At 33.6% G+C, this 25628-nt stretch overlaps 1 protein-coding gene across 1 annotated transcript in view; it reads right to left on the minus strand.

Annotated features, from left to right (window-relative positions):
• Positions 1-25628, minus strand: part of RCOR1 (REST corepressor 1) — a 108541-nt gene that overhangs the window by 47614 nt on the left and 35299 nt on the right. The window contains exon 3 of the mRNA XM_031953213.1: positions 2821-2904. Coding sequence (XP_031809073.1) covers positions 2821-2904 — 84 coding nt within the window. The remainder of the gene's footprint in view (positions 1-2820; positions 2905-25628) is intronic.

The following is a 25628-nucleotide window of genomic DNA, read 5'->3' on the forward strand; positions in this document are numbered from 1 at the left end:
CAACCCAGACTCAATGACTTCTGCTCAGTAAAACATACTTCACATTTCTTCAAATCCGCTTTGGATAGCACTGATGTGTGTATTTTTTAATATGTCCTTTCATAGGTTACTATCTTAAAATAATTTTTAATCCAAGTAGTTAATCCCAAAGTTGTTAGGTGAGCTTTATTTGTATATTTCCCAATAATCCAATATTGTATTTAGCTGTTGCATGTTATCCTGTGCAATTTTTATTCAATTTTCTAGGTAAAATTTTCAGGATGCCAATGTCCTCAGGCTCAGTCTCCTCTTAGAAGATTTCTTGTCCAGTCAGATATCTTCATAATTTCTTCTTCTTCATTTCATTTCTTTTACTTTTAACACCAAGTCTTCAAAAGTATATTGAAACTTTCTCACTGTCCTTTTTATTATCTATAATTTTGATTCTTTTGAGTTCAACTAAAGTTCAGGTAAAAGAAACTATCTTCCTGTCTTCCAATCTATTTAAACTACATCAACAGTATTAAACTCTACTCTAAATATCACAATTCATAAAGGACACTGACAAATTGGAACACATCCATCGGAAGGATCGAAGATGAAAAATAGAACTACATCATCTAATTAACAGTTATCTTCAAGAAACTTCAAATATTATCAAGAGCGAATTAATTTGGGCTGCTAGGGAAAAATTAAATGCATAAGTACATATCATAAAGAGAAAATTTTCAAGTCACTCTTAGAAAGTTCTTTTGTATATTACAACTACTCACAATATTTACTGAGTAATCTTGTGAAATAGTGAGGTAGCTATCACAAAAGTATTCAAGAGAAGGCAAAACCACTGATTCTAGGAATTGGGTAGGAAATTAGACTAGCTTGATTTCTAAGTTCCCTTTCCAAAATAATTCCATATTTCTACATGGTCATTATATTCATATTTCTTTTTTTGGTCCACATTGTGATTTCATTGTAGTAGGGAATATCTGGTGATGAACAGCCTATCAAAGCAGCAACTATTTTTTCTTAAGAGTTAATCAGGATGTATCTGAAGGACTTGAACCCAGGTGTTTCTGAATATGAAAAAGCTCATCACCACCCTATTTCTCAAATTTGTAGTAATAATAATAATAATAATATAGTGAGAGCAAAGGGTAAAATACTCTTAAAAGATGAGAACAGTTGAAAGGCTGAGCTTAAGATGACTGCTTAAATTGGATTTGATACAGATTCCATCTTTCTGACATATCCACTCTTAATGATGGTTTAGAGAATTGTATTTTTTTATTACAAATAAAACCAAACATGGAAGGAACAAAGAAAATGCGAAGAAAAATATTTATAGATAGTTTCACAGATAAAGGTCTCAGATCTTAAACATATATAGAACTTTCTTAAATTTATAAGAATACGAGCCATTCTTCAATTGATAAATGATCAAAGAACATGAACATGCAGTTTCTAGATGAAGAAATGATTTCTTCAAAGCTAGTCACATAAAAAATGCTTTACAGCATTATTTATTGGAGAAATTCAAATTAAAATAACTTTGAAATATCATGTCACACCTAGCAGGTTGACTAGAAGGGGGAAATGACAAGTGTTGGAGGAGGTTATGGAAAAATTGAGATGCTAATACATTGTTGGTAAAACCAAAAAACTAGTCTAATCATACTGGAAAATAATCTGAAATTATGCCCAATTATCACAAGAGGATCTGTTTCCTAAAGTGATCAAGAGAAAAGGACCTATATGTTCTCAAAAATTTACAGCAGCTTTCTTTTATGAAAATTGAGCAGATGCTCATAAATTGGAAAAAAATTAAATAAACTGTGGTATATGGTTATAATACTACTCTGCTATTAAGAAATGACACTGGTTTTAGAAAAACATGGAAAGACTTGCATGAAATAATGGAAATTTAAATGAGAAGAACCAAGAAAATATTGTATATACAGCAATATGGTTCAAAGAGTGTAAAAAATGTAATTTAAAAGATTAATTTAGAAAGAGAGGATTATATTTTTGCAAATAATTATTCAAAGGAAAAAGGCTTATTTTTTACTTGGGAGAAAACAAAGATTTTGAGAATGACAAAATTCATCTTTAAGATTAGTTCATGGTATGTATGTGCACACATGTTTAGAGGGATGTGTTTGGGGGGAAAGAAGGGAAAGGAGAAGAGCATCAGGGTGGAAAGAGATCAGAAATGCTAAAAAGCTACATAAGCATTAAAAATTATTAACAGCTGGAGTACCAAAAGAGGAAAAAACAACAAAGTATCTAAAGATACAAATACAATTTTAAAACCAGACATAAATAAATTATAATTTTTTTTAAGAGTTCATTGTAATTAAATAGTCTTGCCTTTCTGGTTTTGAATTCTTAGCAACAGAAAACTCATTTTCTACAACATGCATTTGCCATTGTAATTCTTCCTATTACATTCCAAGGTTTTTCAAATTTTGGCACCTTAAAAATATCCTTAAAGTTCCAGCTGGATTAGTTACTGTATTGCAGTGCTCCCTCCCTGCCCGAGCCTCTAATCCTGCCTCAGCAATGTTATTTTTGTGTCAGCTGCTACAGCACTTTTGGGGAAAAAATGGATGATTATGAAAGCTCATGGTACAAAATTTTCAAAGGTTTGTGCTTAGATCACTAAAGACCTTTTTTGTGATGGCTGGCTGCCTAGCAGTATAAAAATTCTACACACAAATCCATGTATTCATTAGATTTGCATACATATAAAGAAAAATAAAACTAAAATAAGCACTTTTGGTTGAAAAAGGGCAAAAAAAAAAAAAAAAAAAGGTAGAAAATTTAATTGTTTTTAAAACTTACATTTTGCCTCTGATAGATTCTGATTAGGTGACCATACCAGCATGCCAAGATTTTCTCTTTCCTGAGAGCGTCTTGAAATTTTTGCTTGGGGGGGAAAAAACAAACCAGAAACAGTAAGTTACACATTTTCTTGTTTTAAGAGATACAAAAAACAAAACCAAATACTGTTTGTGTGTGTAAATCATAGCATGTTATGACAAGATTATTCATCCTTATCTCAACTTTACTTTGATACTATGTGACAAAGAAAATTCATCCATCAGCATGCAAACCAAATGCTTTTTAAAATATGGAAATACTTCTACTGGTGTATTTTTAAAATTGATTTTTTTTATTTATCTTTCCTTAAGAAAGTCACAAAAGGTAAGGAAACCATTATTTCAAGTCAGAACAACTTACAGCTTTACGATCATGGGAATCTTTGAGAAAAAAAGTGCCCAAACAAAAATTAATGTCCATGTCAATTATCTAGCTATACTCTTCACTAATATATTAAAGAACTAATTTTTTTTAAAGTAGTGACCAGAACACTTTGAATAATACAATGATTTTACCACTGTTCTCAAATTATTGTACCATTATCTAAGAATTGGAAGCCCCGAGTAAGATGAGTGAAAATAGCAAGCTGAGTTTGCACATACAGGTTGACAAATTGCTGACAAAGACAATGATATATAGCCCATAGAACCCTGAATACTATACTAACCCTATACTACCTAAGGTATAACACTACTTCCCACCCCCAAAAACCATTTAGAAAATAGATTTTTATAAAGTTGTATTAGCATTTAGATTTTTAAGAATCAATCAAGAAGCAGATACAGTAAGAGAACACTAGATTCAGAATTACTATATGGGGAATTCTGCTATAACACAACATTATCTGTTCATAAAAAATCACTGGGCTATGCAAAATTGAGTAATCAAAACCACAGGGCTTATGGGGGAAATGAAATGGGAACATAATATTCAAAATTCACTGCCAGGGGAGCAGCTGTAGAATTTTGGGGTCACAAACACTAGTCTCTGCCCTATGAAGGACATTAAAGTTATCAGACTGGATGGGATCAGCTTCAAACCTGGAAACTGGAGATTATCTTCCGTGAGGTGGACCAGCAGACCATCCCCCTCCTCCATCACCACATGAAGTTCTAAGCCCATTTCCACTAGAGTACTACATTGCAACTATGGATGGAGACATCTGGGCTTTAACTTGGCAGATGACTGGGGTCAAAGAGCCTAAGTAAAAATCAGTCTGTTCTGGGAGAGGCATGTTGGGGGTCTCCCCGTCTTGTCTTCCCTTATGGTTCTACCTCTCAAAGCCCCCACCTCTCACTCTTCCTAGTACTTCCCTAATAACTCTCACCTCATTATAGGTGAAAGAGGATGACTATTTGCACTTGTCCCCAAATAGGAGTCAGATATTTCCTCTTCCCAAAGGCCCCACTCCACTATGGTGTGATGACGAAATCCAAAAAAGCAAGGCAAAATTCACATTATTCTCAAGGAAATAAAAGTTCTGGGGGAAAGATAAGTAACTTAGAAGATAAAGTGATAAAAGTAACACATTCTCTGAAAATTAGACTAAACTGAACAGAAATCAGTCTTCCAATGAGAAAATAAGAAATATTAGAAAAAAATTGAGAAATCTGATTTTTAAAAAAAATTAGAAGGAAATCTACCTAATATTTAAAACAAAACAAAACAACAACCAAAAAAAAAAAAAAAAAAAAAAAAAAACCTGACCTGGAAGAAGAAATATCATTAGACTCCCTGAAAACTATAAAAGAGGAAAAGGCCTAGACACAATATTTTAAGAATTCATATGACAACTACTCAGATCTAGTAAAATGAAAAGGAACACTAAAAAGAGAAATAAAACTACCTCAAAAGGAACCCCTTTCCCCCACAAAGGTTCAAGAATAGTATAGCCAAAATCCAGAGCATATATTTTCAAAGAGAAAAATACTATAAGCACCTGGAAAGAAACAATTCAAGTCCCGAGAAATTATATTTATAATCACACAAGACCCAATAGTTATAACTATAAAAGAGATTTGGAATACAATATTCCAAAAGGCAAAAGAATTAGACTTGTAACCAGGGATAACTTATTTTACAAAAGTGAGTACAATCCCTGAAAGGGGGAAATACTTTAAAAATATTTCTGAATGGGAACTTTGAAAAATAAGCATAAGAAACTCTAGAAATTTATTTCAGCAATTATTAGAAACCATATGATTTCTCATAATTGGAATGTCTGAAAAGATTATACAAAGAATGAAAGCAGTAGATATTATGAAAAGGATTCAATACAAGATCAAGTTAAAGCCAGGATTGGAAAATCGATTTCTTGACTCCTAAACCAAAAAATTAAAATGTGTTCCTGAGCAAAGTTGCTTTTTTGGTAAGATTTCTTAAGAGTTGAATTAGATTGCTAAATTCTCTTGAGGACTTAAGCCCATTATGAGATAGTCTCTTTCTCTCCCACATTGTACCTTCCTTCTAATGGGACCATTATCTTTATTCTAGCTAACTCTGGCCAGTCTAACCTTCCAGACAATGGCTCTCTCCCACCTCATGGAGTATTTTCTTTCTCCTGGTTAATTCTGAGTTCCCCTGGGGGAACTTGTCTTTTTCCTTAATCTAACCATATGCTCTCCCAATTCTATTTCATATTTGCCATTCCTGGGGTCTATTGTATCCTTCATTTTGTCTATAATCCTTCTTTTAAAAATAAATCTGCTTTTTGTCAAAAAAAAAAAATGTATAACTACATTAAAGTTAAAAAAAAAAAAAAAAAAAAAAAAAAAAAAAGCTTTTTTCCCCCTAGCAGGCTTCTTAACAGCTATTATCCCTTTTTAAATAAGTGATGATGATTAACAGTATGACTTAGTCTTAAGGGAAGACAAACAAAGGCAAAGATAAATCTGCAGTTCATTAATATATCGTAGTTATGTTAAGTCTTTCTTCCAATTGCAGAAGTTATGGACCCTGGCAGGTCACTTTCAGGAAAAGATTAATACAAAAGAACCACTTGCTATTTGAAAGGAAGGAAAATAGGAACAGAGAGCAGCAGGAAAAGCAGTCAAATCTATCTTCTTCAAGCCTTGTCCAGGCTTCTTCCTTATATCTTACTCTCCAAAGCTTATAGAGCTTTTGGAGTCAGTTCACCTCTAACCTTGTAGAGATTGAGTATGATAGAAGCTTCTTTATTTTCCCTCCTCATTTAAGCCAAAACCTCTTTTCCTTTTAAAGAAAAACAAAAACAAAACAAATTTCCATCATATTCAAATCATCTCCCTATATAATAAGATCATAGGTTTAGAGCTGAAAGAAGGTAGAGGTAATCTAGTCAACAGACCCAGACCTCTTGGAAAAGATCTCTAATCCCTAAAGGGACACTATTAGATGAAGAGAGAAAAGTCTTGGTGAAATAAAGGACAACTTTTAAAGTATTCTAATTAACATGGCATGATTTTTTAATAAATGGACAGTAAGTCTGATAAAATAATGAACTATACCAAAACAGACCGGGACTTAAATGATCATATTATCTTATCATTCCCATTCTTTCTCTCCTAACTTTTCCCCTCCCCCAGTGAATTTACTAGGATTGGAGAAAAAGTATGAGTATAGTTATTGCCACTTTCTTCATTCTATAATACAGGTTTCTGGCATTATATGATAATGCAGTGCTCTCAAAATGTGATCTAAGAACTGACCCCACCAAGATCTGTTCAAAGAAGCCTATGTGGCAAAAATGGCTACACTATTTCCATAATGATACTAATACATCTTAATATCTAATATAATAAACATTTTAATATCTAATACAGTAAATTTCTATAGTAAGATAAGTTGAGAACTTATTTTTAATGTCTTAAAATTTTTCCATGATTACTAAGAAATTTTTGATTTTAAAATATTGCAAAAAGAGGAAAGGTGAGACGTTATTACATTAAGTATTCTCCCTCTCTAGATTTTTGTGACACTATTGTCTCCTGATTCTTCTCATACTGGTTTGGACTCTCAGTCTTCATTGCTAAATAATCATCCTTGTCCCACCTCTTTACTCACAGCTATAGGGTACTCTTTTTTTTTATACAAACTATCATTGCTCTCATCAGCTCCCATAAGTTCAGCTACAACCTCTATGCAGACAGCCACCAGATCTATAAATTTAGTCTGTCCCACCATCACCAAATGCATTTTGGACATTTCCAATTGGATGTTCCAAAAACAAAACTTATTTTTCAACCACTCAGATTTGCATTTAAAATCCCCTATCTCTATGAAGGAAACTACCATTCATCCTTTCATGACACAAATTTAAAATCTCATAGATCCCCTCTACTAGATATTTAATCAAAATAGAACAATTTATACGGTAACAACAATATTGTAAAAGACAATTTTGATAGACTGATCATCTTTGAAACTCATCACAAAAGATTCATGATGAAGCAAGCTATCTGGGAGTGATGAAGCCAAAAATCTAAGTTGAGAGTTGTCAATTTGGGAATTAATTTTGACATTAATGTTTATAACCCAAATTTTGTTTTTCTTGCTTTTCTAATTGGGAATGAAGAAAGTAGAAGGGAAAGAAGATTATATATATTCATTTGGGGGGAGTGGGGAGTGGGGAGAAAATTTTTTAAAATAACCCTGGAAAGCAAAACTAGAAGAACAATTTGCTAAGTGACAACATGATAGAAAAGAATTTTGTGCCACCTTCAGAACTTCAAAAGACTGATGATAAAGTTTATCTTCTACCCATTTGCAGAGATGAAGTGGACTAGAAGTAACAGAACTAGATTTGAATTCAGACATGACCAATGTATTGATTTAACTCCCTTTACTCTGCTCCTCTCATATAAAGAGGGCTTTTATGAAGATAGGGATAGGAGGTGGGTTAGTTAGTATAAATGAACATTTTAAAAAATTCAATATAATATTTAAATGCACAAAAGAAAAAAGTGAAAATACTACAAATACAATTTTGTTACTCCTTTATTTTTTATCTGTATTTCTTTAAATAAAAATGTCTAAGAAACAAGTTCAATTTTCCTCCCTGTTCTTTGTGTTAACATTTTTAAAAACAATCTAGGTTTTCACACAGAAAGAAAATAAGTATAAGAAGGTCTATTGACTCCCAGTTGCCTCTAGTTTCAAATACAAGCTTTCTAGTTTAGCTTTAGAGTATCTTTCACAATCTAGTTCAGAACTATATCTACAGGTTTATTTTATGTTACTTTTCCACCCAAAGTGGTCTGCTTACTGTTCTCCAAAAAGCAACATCCCATGTCCCATATCTCTAGGCCTTCATAGAAAGTTATTCCTACAGTCTTAAAATGCAATCCTTGAACTATGCCTCAGACTTCCTTGCTTACTTTAAATGCCACAGGAAGCCTATCTGGATTCCTCCTGCTAGGGGCCTCCATAGGAAATTACATTGTAGATATTTTATACTTAAATTTTCCACGCACAAATTGTTCCCCCAATTTGAATGTAACTTTCTTGAGAGTTTATATTAGTTTCACAATATTTATTACTATGCCTGGCAAGTATTAGAAGCTTCAAATGCTTGTTGAATGAAAATTACTGGAAAATTTCAGACTTCTATAGTGGAGCTCATAGCTACTTCTCAGTGGAAAGGATCAAGAATGAGTAGCTTTAAAAATTAATTCCAACTTAAGATCCAAATCTTATGTTACCTCATGTTGAAAAGGAGGTTAAAATTCTAAAGATAACCTTTATAAATGATACCAAAAACCATAGATTTTTTTTTCTTTTTGCTGAGGTAATTGGGGTTAAGTAACTTGCCCAGGGTCACACAGTTGCACCCCTAGAAAGTGTTAAGTGTCTTAGGCCAGATTTGAACTCGGGTCCTCCTGACTTCAGGGCTGGTGTTCCACCTAGCTGCCCCCCAAAACCACAGATTTTTAAGAGAAAAGTATTTCTGCTTTGGCTTTAGAAAATGCTCTACTGAATCTGATCATAGATTGGATATATTTAACATATATTGGATTGCTTGCCATCTAGGGGAGGGAGTGTGAAAAAGGGAAGGAAAAATTTTGAACACAAGATTTTCTAAGAGGGAATGTTGAAAATTATCCATGTATACATTTTGAAAATAAAAAACTTCAATTTGAAAAAAAAATGCTCTAGCATCTACGTTTGTAAATTATCTTGATGCAAATTATTTGTCTCACTTTCCAAGTTATTAATAAAATTTTTGCAAAAGAAAAAAGTAATTAGGATTGATGAAAAACCAGACCTGTCATGATCTAGGCATAAAGAATGAGATCACAAATAAATTAGAAGAACATAGGATAGTTTACCTCTCAGATCTGTGGAAGAGGAAGGAATTTATGACCAAAGAAGAACTAGAGAGCACTATTGACTACAAAATTGAAAATTTTGATTATATCAAATTGAAAAGTTTTTGTACAAATAAAACTAACACAGGCAAGATTAGAAGGGAAACAATAAACTGGAAAAACATTTTTACACTCAAAGGTTCTGATAAAGGACTCATTTCCAAAATATATAGAGAATTGACTCTAATTTATAAGAAATCAAGCCATTCTCCAATTGATAAATGGTCAAAGGATATGAACAGACAATTTTCAGATGATGAAATTAAAACTATTACTACTCATATGAAAGAGTGTTCCAAATCACTATTGATCAGAGAAATGCAAATTAAGACAACTCTGAGATACCACCTGTCAGATTGGCCAGACTGACAGAGAAAGACAATGCAGAATGTTGGAGGGGATGTGGGAAAACAGGGACACTGATACATTGTTGGTGGAATTGTGAATACATCCAGCCATTCTGGAGAGCAATTTGGAACTATGCCCAAAAAGTTATCAAACTGTGCATACCCTTTGATGCAGCAGTGTCTCTACTGGGCTTATATCCCAAAGAGATACTAAAAAAGGGAAAGAGATCTGTATGTGCCAAAATGTTTGTGGCAGCCCTGTTTGTAGTGGCCAGAAGTTGGAAAATGAATGGATGCCCATCAATTGGAGAATGGTTGAGTAAATTGTGGTATATGAATGTTATGGAATATTATTGTTCTGTAAGAAATGACCAGCAGGACGAATACAGAGAGGATTGGCAAGACCTACATGAACTGATGCTGAGTGAAATGAGCAGAACCAGGAAATCATTATATACCTCAACAACGATACTGTATGAGGATGTATTCTGATGGAAGTGGATTTCTTCAACAAAGACAAGATCTAACTTAGTTTCAATTGATCAAGGATGGACAGAAGCAGCTACACCCAAAGAAAGAACTAGGAAATGAATGTAAACTGCTTGCATTTTTGTTCTTCTTCCCGGGTTATTTATACCTTCTAAATCCAATTCTCCCTGAGCAACAAGAGAACTGTTTGGTTCTGCACACATATATTGTATCCAAGATCTACTGTAATCTATTTAACATGTATAGGACTGCTTGCCATCTGGGGGAGAGGGTGGAGGGAGGGAGGGGAAAAATCGGAACAGAAGTGAGTGCAAGGGATAATGTTGTAAAAAATTACCCTGGCATGGGTTCTGTCAATAAAAAGTTATTAAAAAAAAAAAAAAAAACCAGACCTGACTCCCTCTATGCCCTCTCACCAAAAACAAAAACAAAACTCCTACACATATTCTTTTGATATACACTGAAAACTTCTGAAACAAGACACAGACCAAAAGTACTAAAATCTATCTCTGGATTAAGACAACCCAAATATATATACTCTTAACAGTTTTGTACAAAGAAAAATATTTATTTATACTCACTATAAAATGATGTGTTGGCATCTCTTAAATTTGACATTTTTTACCTTTTTATTTTATCATAAATGTCTACAACACCCCCCCCCCCCAAGTGAGTTTCAAACTAAATTCTGGCTGCAGTGTGAATTTAGTGGGGGGGAGGGGGGTTGTTTGTTTTTTGAAGACTTGATGTACATATGGGAAAGAGATTTCATTTGACATTACAATAAAAGAGCCTGGTGACTCCTCTCTCCCCAGAAAATACCCTGTCACATTTGACATGAAGAGTCCTAGAAATGGGGGGAAAAAATCAATCATTTATAATTGTGACTAGAAATAACAGTGTTGCTCACAATTTTTAAAAGATATATAAGGATGACAATCTAGGAGATAAGTTTTATTTTTTTTTTTTTTTTTTATTTAATAGCCTTTAATTTACAGGATATATACATGGGTAACTTTACAGCATTAACAATTGCCAAACCTCTTGTTCCAATTTTTCACCTCTTACCCCCCCCACCCCCTCCCCTAAATGGCAGGATGACCAGTAGATGTTAAATATATTAAAATATAACTTAGATACACAATAAGTATACATGACCAAAACATTATTTTGCTGTACAAAAAGAATCAGACTCTGAATTATTGTACAATTAGCTTGTGAAGGAAATCAAAGATGCAGGTGTGCATAAATATAGGGACTGGGAATTCAATGTAATGGTTTTTAGTCATCTCCCAGAGTTCTTTTTCTGGGTATAGTTAGTTCAGTTCATTACTGCTCCATTAGAAATGATTTGGTTGATCTTGTTGCTGAGGATGGCCTGATCCATCAGGACTAGTCATCATCTAGTATTGTTGTTGAAGTATATAATGATCGGAGATAAGTTTTATAATCATTCAAAGGTTCTAACTTGGTTCACAAAACAAACAAAAATCCATGTTTGTAGGAAATGGGCTCAAATTTAGTCCATATAGTGTTTCTATCAAGTACATATCCTATTTATGGTCTCAATCTGTAAATGTAAAAAATCTGGGAGAACTAGAAATAGACTAAACTTTCCTGATAACATCCCAAAAGGATAAAAATGAAAAAGTATTGTTTCAGTACCCTCAACATAATTATTCAAAAGGCTTATCAACTAGGTAATAAATTTTAGTTATATAAAGTCTTTCATCTTTAACAGCACTTTGTAACATTAACTAATTAATATACAATATCTGTGTCAAATGCATTACGGTGCTCTCATTCTTAGATGGAAAAAAGCTCCTTTACAAAATTTGAAAATTTTGCTCTAATCCTAAATGATTCAATCATAAACAAAGGTCGGAAGTCGGAATAAAGGATTTCATTAACATGAAACAATGTGAAATCTAGCCAGAAGAGTAAAAACAGAACAGAAAACAGTCTTAAGACTAGATAAAATCTCATATTTCTATGCCACTTGACTCATTTCTACTTAGTGTGATAAAGAATAGTTCTTAATAATATATCTTTTTTTTTTATTAAAATTTTTTATTTTCAAAACATATGTATGGATAATTTTGCAACATTGGCCCTTACAAATCCTTGTGTTCCAAATTTTCCCTCCTTCTCTCTCCAGATGGCAAATAATCCAATATATGTTATATATCATTTAAATTTCTGGAACCTCAGTTTCCTTTTCTGTTAAATGAGAAGTTATCAGCTATATGTGTATGACCCATGATCACTAAGGTCAAACTCCCTAAAATTTAACCAGAGTAGGATTCTTTGTCATCTAAGATAACCAGGTCTATATAATTTGATAAATTCTGCAAAAGCTTAGACTTCATTGCCATTGCCTTTTAAAACCCAAGATTTTTTGACATCACACAGGGCCATCTATTTTTGTAAAAAGATCACAAAATACTGTGTGTATATATAGGATCAAAATGTTTATTTACAAAAATCCCTCGAAATTATCACTATGCAAAAAAAAAAGACTAAGTCAATAAGCATACTGATAAATACTGACATATGAGACTTGAGTGCCTAACACACTTCAGGCAAATAATTCAGGTAAAAATTATTTGCTCATTCAACATAAATTTAACTAACAAAAAGGAAGACATTTTAAAAACTGAAATTGTAGGATTAGACTGAACAATGTATATATTTGCAATGTTAATTTTCTTTAATTATAAAAAAAAATCTTTTTTCTCAAATGCGAACAGGTATCATCAACCCCACTGGTGCCTTCCCCTCTTTCTTAAAGTAGCTATTTAGAAAAAGACTTTTCCAAGAATGATAATAAATAAAAAATTGTCCCCATTCTGATACTTGTCTATATAGCAGGTGAGTCTTAGATATATATTAGCTCAGTTGGTTAGAATTTGGTACTAATGAGGCTGGGGTCACCCGAGTGACCCATGTGAATTCCTATGTGAATTAGCTTAATTTTGGTCCTCTGGCCAAACACTCATTCAGTACAGATCCAACACCAGCACTAGAAAAATAATTCAAATAATTCAAAACTCACAAAAAAGTGGCAGAGAGTATCTGGGAACCCAATATATTTGTATTAAACACACAAGAAAGATAGTGTAGTGCAGAGGAGCAGCCTGAGTCAGAAAAGTCACTTCATTTTTCAATTACATAATTATCAATATGCATTGGTTTAAGGAACTTATTTTTCTCTGAAAGTTCTTGCCAAAAGTTTCCTGTGCCAATGAAATCAAACAGCCATTTAATTTTTTTTTTTTTTTTTTTTTTTTTTTTATTTAATAGCCTTTAACTTACAGGATATATACATGGGTAACTTCACAGCATCAACAATTGCCAAACCCCTCGCTCCAATTTTTCACCTCTTACCCCCCCCCACCCCCTCCCCCAAATGGCAGGATGACCAGCAGATGTCAAACATATCAAAATATAACTCAGATACACAATAAGTATACATGACCAAAACATTATTTTGCTGTACAAAAAGAATCAGACTCTGAATTATTGTACAATTAGCTTGTGAAGGAAATCAAAGATGCAGGTGTGCATAAATATAGGGACTGGGAATTCAATGTAATGGTTTTTAGTCATCTCCCAGAGTTCTTTTTCTGGGTATAGTTAGTTCAGTTCATTACTGCTCCATTAGAAATGATTTGGTTGATCTTGTTGCTGAGGATGGCCTGATCCATCAGGACTAGTCATCATCTAGTATTGTTGTTGAAGTATATAATGATCTCCTGGTCCTGCTCATTTCACTCAGCATCAGTTCGTGTAAGTCTCTCCAGGCCTTTCTGAAATCATCCTGTTGGTCATTTCTTACAGAACAGTAATATTCCATAATTTTCATATACCACAATTTATTCAGCCATTCTCCAACTGATGGACATCCATTCAGTTTCCACAAACAGCCATTTAAAAAAAAAAACTTTTTTTTCTAAAAAATACTTTTAGAAGAGAATCAGTCTTTTCAGAGTGACCTCAAAAGCCATCTAATTCAACTTGAACCTGAACAAATGGTCACAAAATCTTTGCTTGAAAAAAAAAATCATTCCACCTGCCATTTCTAAATCCTTGGTGTTGGGGTTCAACAAGGGAGACCCCAAAAATGTTGGGAGTTCCAGACCAGCATAATGAAGTATCTCAAAAAAATTTGCAGAATTGGACCCATTTCCACGTCAAGGGACAAAGTTTATTATAATTGTAACATCAATTTAAGCTGATTACCCAAAAAAATTTTATGGCTAATTTTATGGCTTATTAGAGAGGGAATCAAAGAATGGTCTGGTTCTGACTCTGGATGCAGGTGCAGTATCCATAATTCTCTGGGCAGAGTTGGGAAGTGGGCAGAAGAGGAGAGAGGGAGCCTTTTGGAAGTATATTTTTAAGCCTGAAATGCCAATTTTGTTCTATGTCTGTGTCAACTTTAAGCATCTCATTATTCTTGCTCATTAGTCTCAGGAACTTTGTTATCACTGACCAACAGGCAACTGTTACTTGACAGCCATCAATATTTGCAGCATTAGTATCCTGGTCATATAGAGCAAACTGGGGCCAGATAGTTGAAGGGAATAGAAATATGGCATTTCCAACTACATCACTCCCAAGGCCAGGTGGTCTCAGGGTTATTGCCATACCTTCCATAGGAGCTGAGCCACTTCACTGGTATCTGCACTTGAACCACCGTCCTCATTTTCCTGGAGGATCTTTGTCAGAACCTTTGATTCTCCTCCAGAAAACATGCAAGGTTCTAATAGGTGAACAAGTCTCTGCCTCATTTGAGGGACAGTATCCAAATTCTCTTTTATGTTCTGGTTTCCCCAATTAAAATTTAAGCTCCTTGAGAGCAGGGCATCTGCCTTTTTTCAGTTTGTAATCCCTTGACTTAGCACAGTACCTGACACATAACTATCCCTCCACTCTATCAGTTGGTTCCTTCTCTTAGAATCTTCAAAGGATCCATATCTCCCCAATTATTTTAAACATAATAAAACTTTTATTAGACCTTATTTTATCTCTCCTATAACAACTGTAGTATATTTTTTTCGTCCTTTTCACAACCAAACTCCTTGGGGGAAAAAATGTATTTACACTCACTGCCTCCAACTTATTCTTTTATCAACTTTTTGTACTCTTAATTCTCTGCATCACTCAAATGAAACCACTTTCTTGAAAATTATCCATACATTTACACATTGCTGGTGGAATTGTGAACTGATCCAATCATTCTGGAAAGCAATTTGACACTATGAAAACTGTGCATATCTTTGGTCCAGCAATAGCACTATAAGCATCCCAAAGAGATCAATGAAAAAGAAAAAGAACTTATGTGCACAAAAATATTTATAGCAGCTCTTTTTGTGGTGACAAAGTGGAAATAGAGAAGATCACCTATAAATTGGTGAATGGTTGAACAAAGTTTGCTATATTATTGTGATGAATAATTTGTGATATAAGAAATAATACGCAAGATGTTTTTAGAAAAACTTAAGACTTATATGAACTGACGCAAAATGAAGTGAGTAGGACCAGATCATTGTACACAGTACAGAAATATAAAATATTTCAACTGTGGATTGACTTAGCTACTACTCTGATCAGTACAACCATCCAAAACAATTCTGAAGCACTTATAATGAAAAAATGCTGTCCTATAGAATATTATTGTTCTCTAGGAAATGAACAAAGTGAAATATACTTTATAAAGTAATAGTAATGTTCTGGAATTAACAGCTGTAAATGACTTTCCCCCCTTCTGGAGCATCAAATGCCTTCAGATTTAGACCCATAGTCTATTTTACAAATGGTCCTCAAAGCATCAATTCCTACAAAAAGGTCTTTTGGATTCAAGGGAAGAAAATCTCTTTCTCAGTTCATATGTCATTGTTTTCCATGCTGGGGAATTCATAATTACATCTCCTTTTCCTGCTTCCTAGAATGTATGCTTCCTATTCATATAAGCCCTTCCTTACCAAGACTTTGGAGAGTCAAAAAGACAGTCTTATTCTCTTTACACCTTTTCTATGGACAAGTAGGTTCATGCAAATTGCACTGAGATGTCTCTTAAGTTTTCCTTTTTAAAATATTTTTGTTTTAATATTGTTATTTTCCCAGTTATATGTAAAGATAATTTTCAACATTCATTTTTGTAAGATTTTGAGTTCCAAACCTAAGGGTTTTAGGTAATCACCAGCCAGCTCTATTTGAGTCCACAAGGTGTTGCAGCTGCCAAAAAAGCTAATAGAATCTCCAAGTGCAATAAGAGAGATACTGTATCCAGAAGGTAGAATATAATGGTCTCACTGTATTTGTTCTGGCTGGGTCACATTTGACATTGTGTTTCCTGTAGGGAACTACATTTTAAAAGGGATTTTGACAAGTTGGATCATGTGTCCAGACAGATAAATGATGAACAATCTGCAAATGATGTTACCCAAGTTGAAGGCATCAGAAAGGCTTATCTTGGGATATAAAGGAAAATGTGGAGATTGGGGGTCATCACCTGGCATTTTAAAAGCATTTTATGGTTTTCAAAGTGCCAGTCTTCACAGCAGAAACAGCTATTGCCATTTTACAGATGAGGAAACTAAGTCTCAAAAAGGTTAAGTGACATGCTGCAAAGTTTCAGAGACAGAATGGAAACCTAGATCATTCTGACTACACCATACTTTGGACAACTATGTGAAAGGCTATCATGTGGAAGATCAATTCTGAGTAGCTTTAGATAGATGAGCAGAAAAGCCAAAGCTCAGGAATGCTGGGGCTACCTCAAACCAGCCAATTGATAAATGCTGTGTGAGACCAATTACACCCCAGGAATCAATAAATGTTATCAACCAGGACGACTTCCTATTGTTTTATTGTCTTGCCTGACAAGAAAGTGATGGAGAAAATGTGAATGTTCATTTCCCTGAAAATTGAGGCCTGCATACATTTTTAAAAAGAATAGACTGTTAAACATTTCTAATTGCACCACTGAGTAAAGGGTCCATCTAATATGGAGGACAGCTGGATTCATATAAGAACGATTATTTTATCTCTTAAAGCTTTATAAAAATGAAATGGACTCTAGGCAGCGATTTCCCCATTTCTGATAATATTCAACTAGATGACTGATGTCAGGGATATCATAGATTGAATCGCATATTGGATAAGCTGCTGAAAGAATTCTTCTGAGTCTTCTTGAATGTTTTTTCCTTCAATATATTTCTTAATTTTCTTCATTTAACATTTTTACCTGTTCATTCTGAACAGTCAATCAATATTCAATTTACCATGTACTGGCAACATGGTTAAGATCATTCCACCATAATTATGATTCTGAAACAAATGTCCTGTTCAATCTCCCCCCTCACCCCCAAGAAAAGATTGAGTTCCTAATTTTTTTCCCTCCCTTCATCCTTCACCTAAGACAGCAAGCTATGTAATATAGGTTATTCATGTTTCTGTATGAGACATGTTGGGAAAGAAAAATATAGAAAAGGGACAGCTAGGTGGCACAGTGGATAGAGCACCAGCCTCGAAGTCAGAAGGACTCAAAGTTCAAATCTGGCTTCAGACACAACACCTCCTAGCTGTGTGACCTGAGCAAGTCACTGCACCCCAATTGCCTTAGCAAAAACAAAACAAAACCTAGGGGGAAAAGGTGGGGGGAATCAGGAGAAAGAAAAAAAAATAACAAAGCAAAACAAAACAAAAAGGTGAAAATAATATGCCTCAATCCATATTTTTTCATCTGGATGCACATGGCATTTTCCATTCAAGTCTATTGGAATTGTCTTGGATTAATGTATTGCCAAAAAGAGCCAAGTCTATCACAGTTGATCCATCACACAATATTGCTGTTACTGTTACATGTTCTGGTTCTGCTCATTTCACCCAGCATCAGTTCCTATAAATTTTTCCAGGTTTTCTGAAATCAGCCTGCTCATCATTTCTTTACAGAACAATAATATTCCATTACTTTCATATAGCATAACTTATTCAGCCATTCCCCAATTGCTAGGCATCCAGTAAATCTCCAACTCCTTGCCACTACAAAAAGAACTGCTACAAAGTGGACACACGGACAAACTCTGATTTCTTTAGGCTACAAACCAGTAGTGACACTGCTAGATCAAGGGGCAAGAACAATTTTACAGCTCTTTAGGCATAGTTCCAAAATGCTCAAGAATGGTTGGATCAGTTCACAATTACACCAACAAAGCATTAGTATTCCAATTTTCCTACATCCCCTCCAACATTTATCATATTTATCATTTATCATTCTTTTCGTGTCATCTTAGCCAATCTAAAGGTGAGGTGGTACCTCAGAGTTGTTTTAATGTGTATTTTTTTTTAAGTGATTTAGAGCAATTTTTAAATATAACTATACATGGCTTTTAATTTCTTCATCTGAAATTTGTCTGTTTATATCCTTTAACCATTTATCAACTGCCCCCCCAAATCTTAAATTTAACATGTACAAAACTGAAATCATCTTTCTCCCTCCTCTTCTTCCAAACTTCCCTATTTTTTTTAAAGATACAACCATGATTGATTGGTTGATTCCAAGTTAACATGGACTCAGGACATTTTCCCATTTAACACCTATTCTTTGGACCTAGTCATTCAACCAGTTTCAAAAACACCAATGCTATCACCTAATCTACATGTCTCCAGCTTACCTACAAGAAATATGAAACCTTTGTCAAATTCTGAGCTAAAATTATATGTCAATTATATCTGGAGTACCCTAGTGAACTTCCAGTCCTTTCAATCATGTAAATCAAAGGAAAAAGTCAAATTTAGTATGAACTTTTTTTTAAAATAATATTTTATTTCTCCAAAATTACATTAAAACAAAACAATTAATATTCATTTTGTTTTTTGATTTTCAAATTCTCTCCCTCCCCTGCCACCTCTCTGAGACAGCAAATTAACATGCATGACCATATAAAACATATTTGCATATTAGTCATTCTGTGAAAGAAAATAGGAAGAAAAAAAAGGGAAAAAGGGAAGGAGAGAGGAGGTAAGAAAAAAAAATAAAGAAAAAAGGTTTCACTGTGCATTGAGACTCCATTCATTCTCTAGAGGGAAAAGTATTTTTCACCTTATATACTTTAAGAATTGTCTTGGATCATTGTCTTGATCAGTACATCAAAATTTTCATAGTTGATCACTGTTACAATATTACTGTTACTGCGTACAACTGAATATTTATTCTATTGCTAAAAAGAACTAATTCATTCACAGGTGTTTATCATATAATATTGCTGTTACTACTGTATATAATCTTCTCCTGGTTCTGCTCACTTTACTTTGTTATCACTACATTAAAGTATTTTCAGGTTTTTCTGAAATCATCATTTCTTTCTTTTTTCTGACTTAATATTTTATCTTGTTTCAATTACATGTAAAGACAGTTCTCAACATTTTTAAGAACACTGAGTTCCAAATTCTTCTCCTTCCCAAGACAGCAATCCAATATAGGTTACATATGACAGTCATGTTAAAAGTATTTCTACCTTAAGTTATGCTGTCAGAATGATCAGAACAAGAAGGAAAAACCATCCTGCTCATCATTTCTTATATCACACTAGTATTCTACAACAATTATATACCACAACTTATTTCCATAACTCCATCAAGAGTGCTTAGTGTTCAAATTTTCCCACATTCTCTCCAACATTGATCATTTTCCTTTTCTGTCATATTTGCCAATCTGGGAGGTGTGAGGTGTTACTTTAGAATTGTTTTAATTTGCATTTTTCTAATCAATAGTGATTTAGAGCAAAGCTTTTTTAAAAAATTCAATAATATTTTATTTTTCTCCAATTACATGTAAAGATAGTTTTCAGCATCCACTTTTGTAAGATTTTGAGTTCTTAGTTTTTTCTCCTTCCTTTCCCCCTCCACAAGAGAGCAATCCAATATAGGTTATACATGTAGAATCATTTTAAACGTGTTTCCATACAAATCATGTTAGGAAAAAAAATCAGAATAAAAGGGAAAAACCGTGAGAAAGAAAGAAATGAAACAAAAGAAAACAAAAATATGAAAATAATATGCTTCAATCCACATTCAGTGTCCAAAGTTCTTCCTCTGGAAGTGGATGGGCATTTTCCATCCAAAGTTTATTAGACTTGTCTTAGATCACTGCATTACTGAAAGGGGCTATGTCTGTCATAACTGCTTATCACATAATCTTGCTGTGTACAATGTCCTCCTGATTCTACTCAGTTCACTCATAATTAGTTCACATAGGTTTTTCCAGGCTTTTCTGAAATCAGCATGCTCATCAATTCAATAATATTCCTATTGTTCTGTAAGAAATGACCAGCAGGATGATTTCAGAAAGGCCTGGAGACTTACATGAACTGATGCTGAGTGAAAAGAGCAGATCATTATATACTTCAACAATAATACTATATGACCACCAATTCTGATGGACCTGGCCATTCTCAGCAATGAGATGAACCAAATCAGTTCCAATGGAGCAGTAATGAACTGAACCAGCTACACCCAGCGAAAGAACTCTGGAAGATGACTAAAAACCATTACATTGAATTCCCAATCCCTATATTTTTGCCCGCCTGCATTTTTTATTTCCTTCACAGGCTAATTGTACAATATTTCAGAGTCTGATTCTTTTTGTACAGCAAAATAACGGTTTGGTCATGTATACTTATTGTGTATCTAATTTATATTTTAATATATTTAACATCCACTGGTCATCCTGCCATGTAGGGGAGGGAGTGGGGGGAAGGAGGGGAAAAATTGGAACAAGAGGTTTGGCAATTGTCAATGCTGTGAAGTTACCCGTACATATAACCTGTAAATAAAAGGCTATTAAAAAAAAAAAAAGAACAATAATATTCTATTACATTCACATATAATTTATTCAGCCATTCCCCAACTGATGGGCATCCACCCTTAGTTGAATGTGAGGGTCACAAAATGATTATCAGTAAATGTTTGATTCATATCCCTATTTTATATACCCGTATACCAAAGTTGTATAACAATTTCTCAGATGAAAAGTAATCCTAAGTAAAAAATTTGGAATAATAGTACCTATTTCCACAGGATTGTTATGATAATCAAATGAGATAATATATGTAAAGCAAACTTACAACCTAAAAAGACTATAATTATATAGCTAAAAATGTTTTTCTTTCCCTCCTTAATTTTCCTCATCAGCCATAGCTTATTTTTCTGAATTTTAGTCTCTCCCTCTCCCCATGTGTGTGTGTGTGTGTGTGTGTGTGTGTATAAGTATACTTATACACTTACAAGTATAAGAAAATCTGAGAGCATGAAATGCAACCAAACAATAAACTATGCAAACTATCAATTGATAATCACTAATAAGCAAAAAATGAAATCTTTAAAAAACATAATGTACTAGCAGTCTGAGTTGGCTTGAGATGTCCTAAATAAGAAGTGTTTATGAACACAAAACAAATTTTTATTTAAACTTAGAAAGTATTTTCCTCAGATACCTATGAAATAAATCTTGTAAGTTTTTATACACAATGAAATTGAGGCACTAAGAAGTTAGGTGACTTGCATAAGTCACCTACTGGTGAGCCAGTAAGTGTTAAAACCAGGATGTAAAACTGTAGGGGATTGATTCTGAGAACTCTTTCCTTTATAGTACAGTCTACACTATACCATACCTATACCATAGTCCTATACTATACCAGTGAAACAGAAAAATGAATGCTAAGCTGGTGATGCAGACACTATTATTAGTACATATCTTTTATAGCTGCTCTTAGAACTGTTATTACACCAAATAATAATCCTATTTACTATTACTGATAGAGAAAAATTACAAATTTTACACATTTTAAGCAAGTGTTCACTTATTTTAATTAGTAAAATATCTATAAATTCATTTTTTCCCAATAAGTCAGCTGTATGTTCTGTTCTCATTCATGAGTTAAAAAAAATTTCAAAGAAGACCTCATAAATCTATCTTTTCACTACCATTTCAGTGGTACTAGCTTTTACTGATGCTCATTTAGAAATACTTTCTCATTAATTTTTTTTAAAAAGATTCTATCTAGTTTCAAGTGAATTTTTCTATAGTACACAAACAATAGGAGTTTGGGGAGGAGGGAGGAAAAGATGAACAGCATTAACAGGAGAAGATCCAATACTGTATTTTAATTCTCTTTTACTTTTCTATCCTAGATTACTTTGAATGGAGACACATTAGCTTTTGTTGTAGGTGGGAAAAAGTTTGTCAATAAACATTTATTAAGTATCAGGCACTGTGCTAAGGAAGCCAAGGAAATCTCCATTCTCAAGGAACTAGGAAAGAGTCTAATGGGAGAGACAAGCAAAGAAAGCATACAAGTTATACACTTGGATAAATAGGAAACAGAAGGAACCAAAGGGAGGAAATCCTTCATGGTTGGGAAGGGTTTAGTTGAGATTTAAGGAAGCTAGGAGGCAGAGGTGAGGAGGCAACAGATAGAGGGGGAAAAGGGAGGGGCAAGAATGACAATCAGAGAAAAGTCAGTGTTGAGAATTGGAATGTCTTTTTCAAGGAATAGACAAGAGGAAGTCAGTATCACTGGATAAAAGTATATGGTGAAGAGTCAATTGTGAAGTCTGAGGAAAATAGAGACAGCACTGTAAATATAGGTAGAAATAAACCCAGAGAGGGAGACAAGAAATAAAAATAATTTATCAGTGATGAAAAAAATAACTCTAGGCTACACTTCAGTTTAAGGTAAGTCAAATTTTTGAGATAAGAACCTTGCTAGTTACTGGTCCATTTTTAAGACTGAAAAGGCAGAAGAGGTTATACGGGGCTTTTTATGCTAAATTTTTTTTAGTTTTGATCCTAATGGATAGAGGGATCCACTAAATTATTATTATAAATTATTGCATAGGAAAGATAGGGTGCCATGGTCAGACCTGCACTTTGAGAAAATCACTTTGATGGTTAAATGGGAGGATGGACTGGGCACAGAGACCTGGGGCAGGGAGACCCAATATCAAATGGTAGGAAGCATTCTTCTATACAATTATATTTCACTTAAGCCTGCTATGGGATTATGGTGAAGCATTAAACTTTTTAGAAAAGATCTATTATCAAATCCCATACCCCTCCTCCTTATCCCCAACATTTACTAATAAGCATATGACCTTTACAATTTCCTCAATAGTAAAAATACCTACAGTATTATCAGAGGGGTTAGAAGGTTCAAGTAAAATAATGTTTGTAAAGTCTTTTAACCATAAGTTATCATTAAAAGTATAGCATTAAGTCATCATTCATACTGGTTTTAATCAATAAACCTCTTACTCATACATAATATTTGTGTATATATAAATATTTATAATAATACAATAATTCTGCTCATTTACTTGTCAAGAAACAATGAATGTTATTAGGATATAATATGTAGCCAGTTTATCACAATATACTCATAAGCAAAGATTCAGGATTATCAGTTCTAAATAGTAAAATACCATATTTTTGTTCAATAAATCAATTTCATCTTGTTTTGCTCCATCCAGAAATAAATAAAATTACAAAGCAAAAGACTTCCTAAATCAATCTCTTCCCTCCCATTTCACTATATTAGTGATTCTAGGCTTTTCTAAAATCAGCCTGCTCATCATTTCTTATAGAAAATAATATTACATTATATACTATAACTTATTCGGCCATTCCCCAACAGATGGGTATGCACTCAATTTCCAATTCCTTGCCACTACAAAAAGGACTGCTACAAACATTTTTGCACATGTGAGTTCTTTCCCCTCATATTTTATGAGTATTGACACTGCTGGATGAAAGAATAGGCACAATTTTATAGGCCTTTGGGCATAGTTCCAAATTGTTTTCCAGAATGGTTGGATTTCACAACTCCACCAACAATGCACCAGTTTTCCCACATCCCCTTCCAACATTTATCATTTTCTTTTCCTGTCATTTTAGCCAATCTGAGAGGTATGAAGTGATGCCAGTCTGATCCCCATTTGAAAAAACTTTCTCAATAAATTTTTTTGAAAAGTTCATATTTAATTTCATGAGCATGTTTTATGGTACATAAATAATTCAAGGTTCTGGCTTTAATTGGTCAGTGAACTATTACAGCACAACCACATTTTTTACTGTGAAGGAGAATCTATCAGCATCCCTTTCACCCAAAAAGGAATCAAGTAAATTCCATCAACAAAAATAAAAGAGAAAATTACTACTCACAAGGACTTTATCTTAAAAATTAAGATTCACTGCAAACTGCAAATTAGTTATTTTGGCTTCTCCCTGTTTTCTTGGGTATATTTCTACCTTGACCTTAACAATGCTGACTATACTTCCCACAGACTACTTAACTGCTTCCCTATTATACTGCTTTGAAATACTGAAAAATAACTGTAGTATGATAGCTGATATTACATCAACTTTAAAGGTTACAAAACCCATTACCTCGTTGAGGCACAACAACCCTAAGGGTAGGTAGTTTAGAAATTGACTATTCCCATTTTAGAGATAAGAAAAGACCCACTGAAGTTAAATGCTTTAGCCCATTACCACACACTTGGTCCTAAATCTAAAATATGTATTTTTATTTGAATATGACTTCTTTTTTTTTTTTTTTAATAGCCTTTTATTTACAGGATATATGCATGGGTAACTTTACAGCATTAACAATTGCCAAACCTCTCGTTCCATTTTTTCACCTCTTACCCCCCACCCCCTCCCCCAGATGGCAGGATGACCAGTAGATGTTAAGTACATTAAAATATAAATTAGATACACAATAAGTATACATGACCAAAACGTTATTTTGCTTTACAAAAAGAATCAGACTCTGAAATATTGTACAATTAGCTTGTGAACAAAATCAAAAATGCATGTGGGCATAAATATAGGGATTGGGAATTCAATGTAATGGTTTTTAGTCATCTCCCAGAGTTCTTTTTCTGGGCATAGCTGGTTCAGTTCATTACTGCTCCATTGGAAATGATTTGGTTGATCTCGTTGCTGAGGATGGCCTGGTCCATCAGAACTGGTCATCACATAGTATTGTTGTTGAATTATATAATGATCTCCTGGTCCTGCTCATTTCACTCAGCATCAGTTCATGTAAGTCTCTCCAGGCCTTTCTGAAATCATCCTGTTGGTCATTTCTTACAGAACAGTAATTGAATATGACTTCTTAATGTCAAGACATTCTGTCAACTATACCCATTTAAAAATTAATTTCTTTGTTGAATGGAGTTTGTTTTTAATCTCGATTCATCTCCTCCTACAAGTGAAGAAGACTGATGAAACACACAACTGAGCTATATCATCCGAAAAGCATTTAAGGGTGAAACTGGAGAAGGATATTCAGCAGATGAAAAATGTGTAAAAAATTTGTTAACTTTTCTCCATCAGGGACAGTATGTAAGGCTGTCATTATTTGATCTATTATCAATTCAAATATGCTGAATGAAGAAATAAAAACAAGAGCAGATGTAAAGGATAAAATAAAATAAAAATCCTTGGCAATTACCTTAACTAACAAAAATTAATATCAATCTTACCTTGCCATCTTTACCCACTTAACCAAAACATCAT

This window comes from Sarcophilus harrisii, chromosome 2, assembly GCF_902635505.1.
Source record: "Sarcophilus harrisii chromosome 2, mSarHar1.11, whole genome shotgun sequence".
Lineage (NCBI taxonomy): Eukaryota > Metazoa > Chordata > Mammalia > Dasyuromorphia > Dasyuridae > Sarcophilus > Sarcophilus harrisii.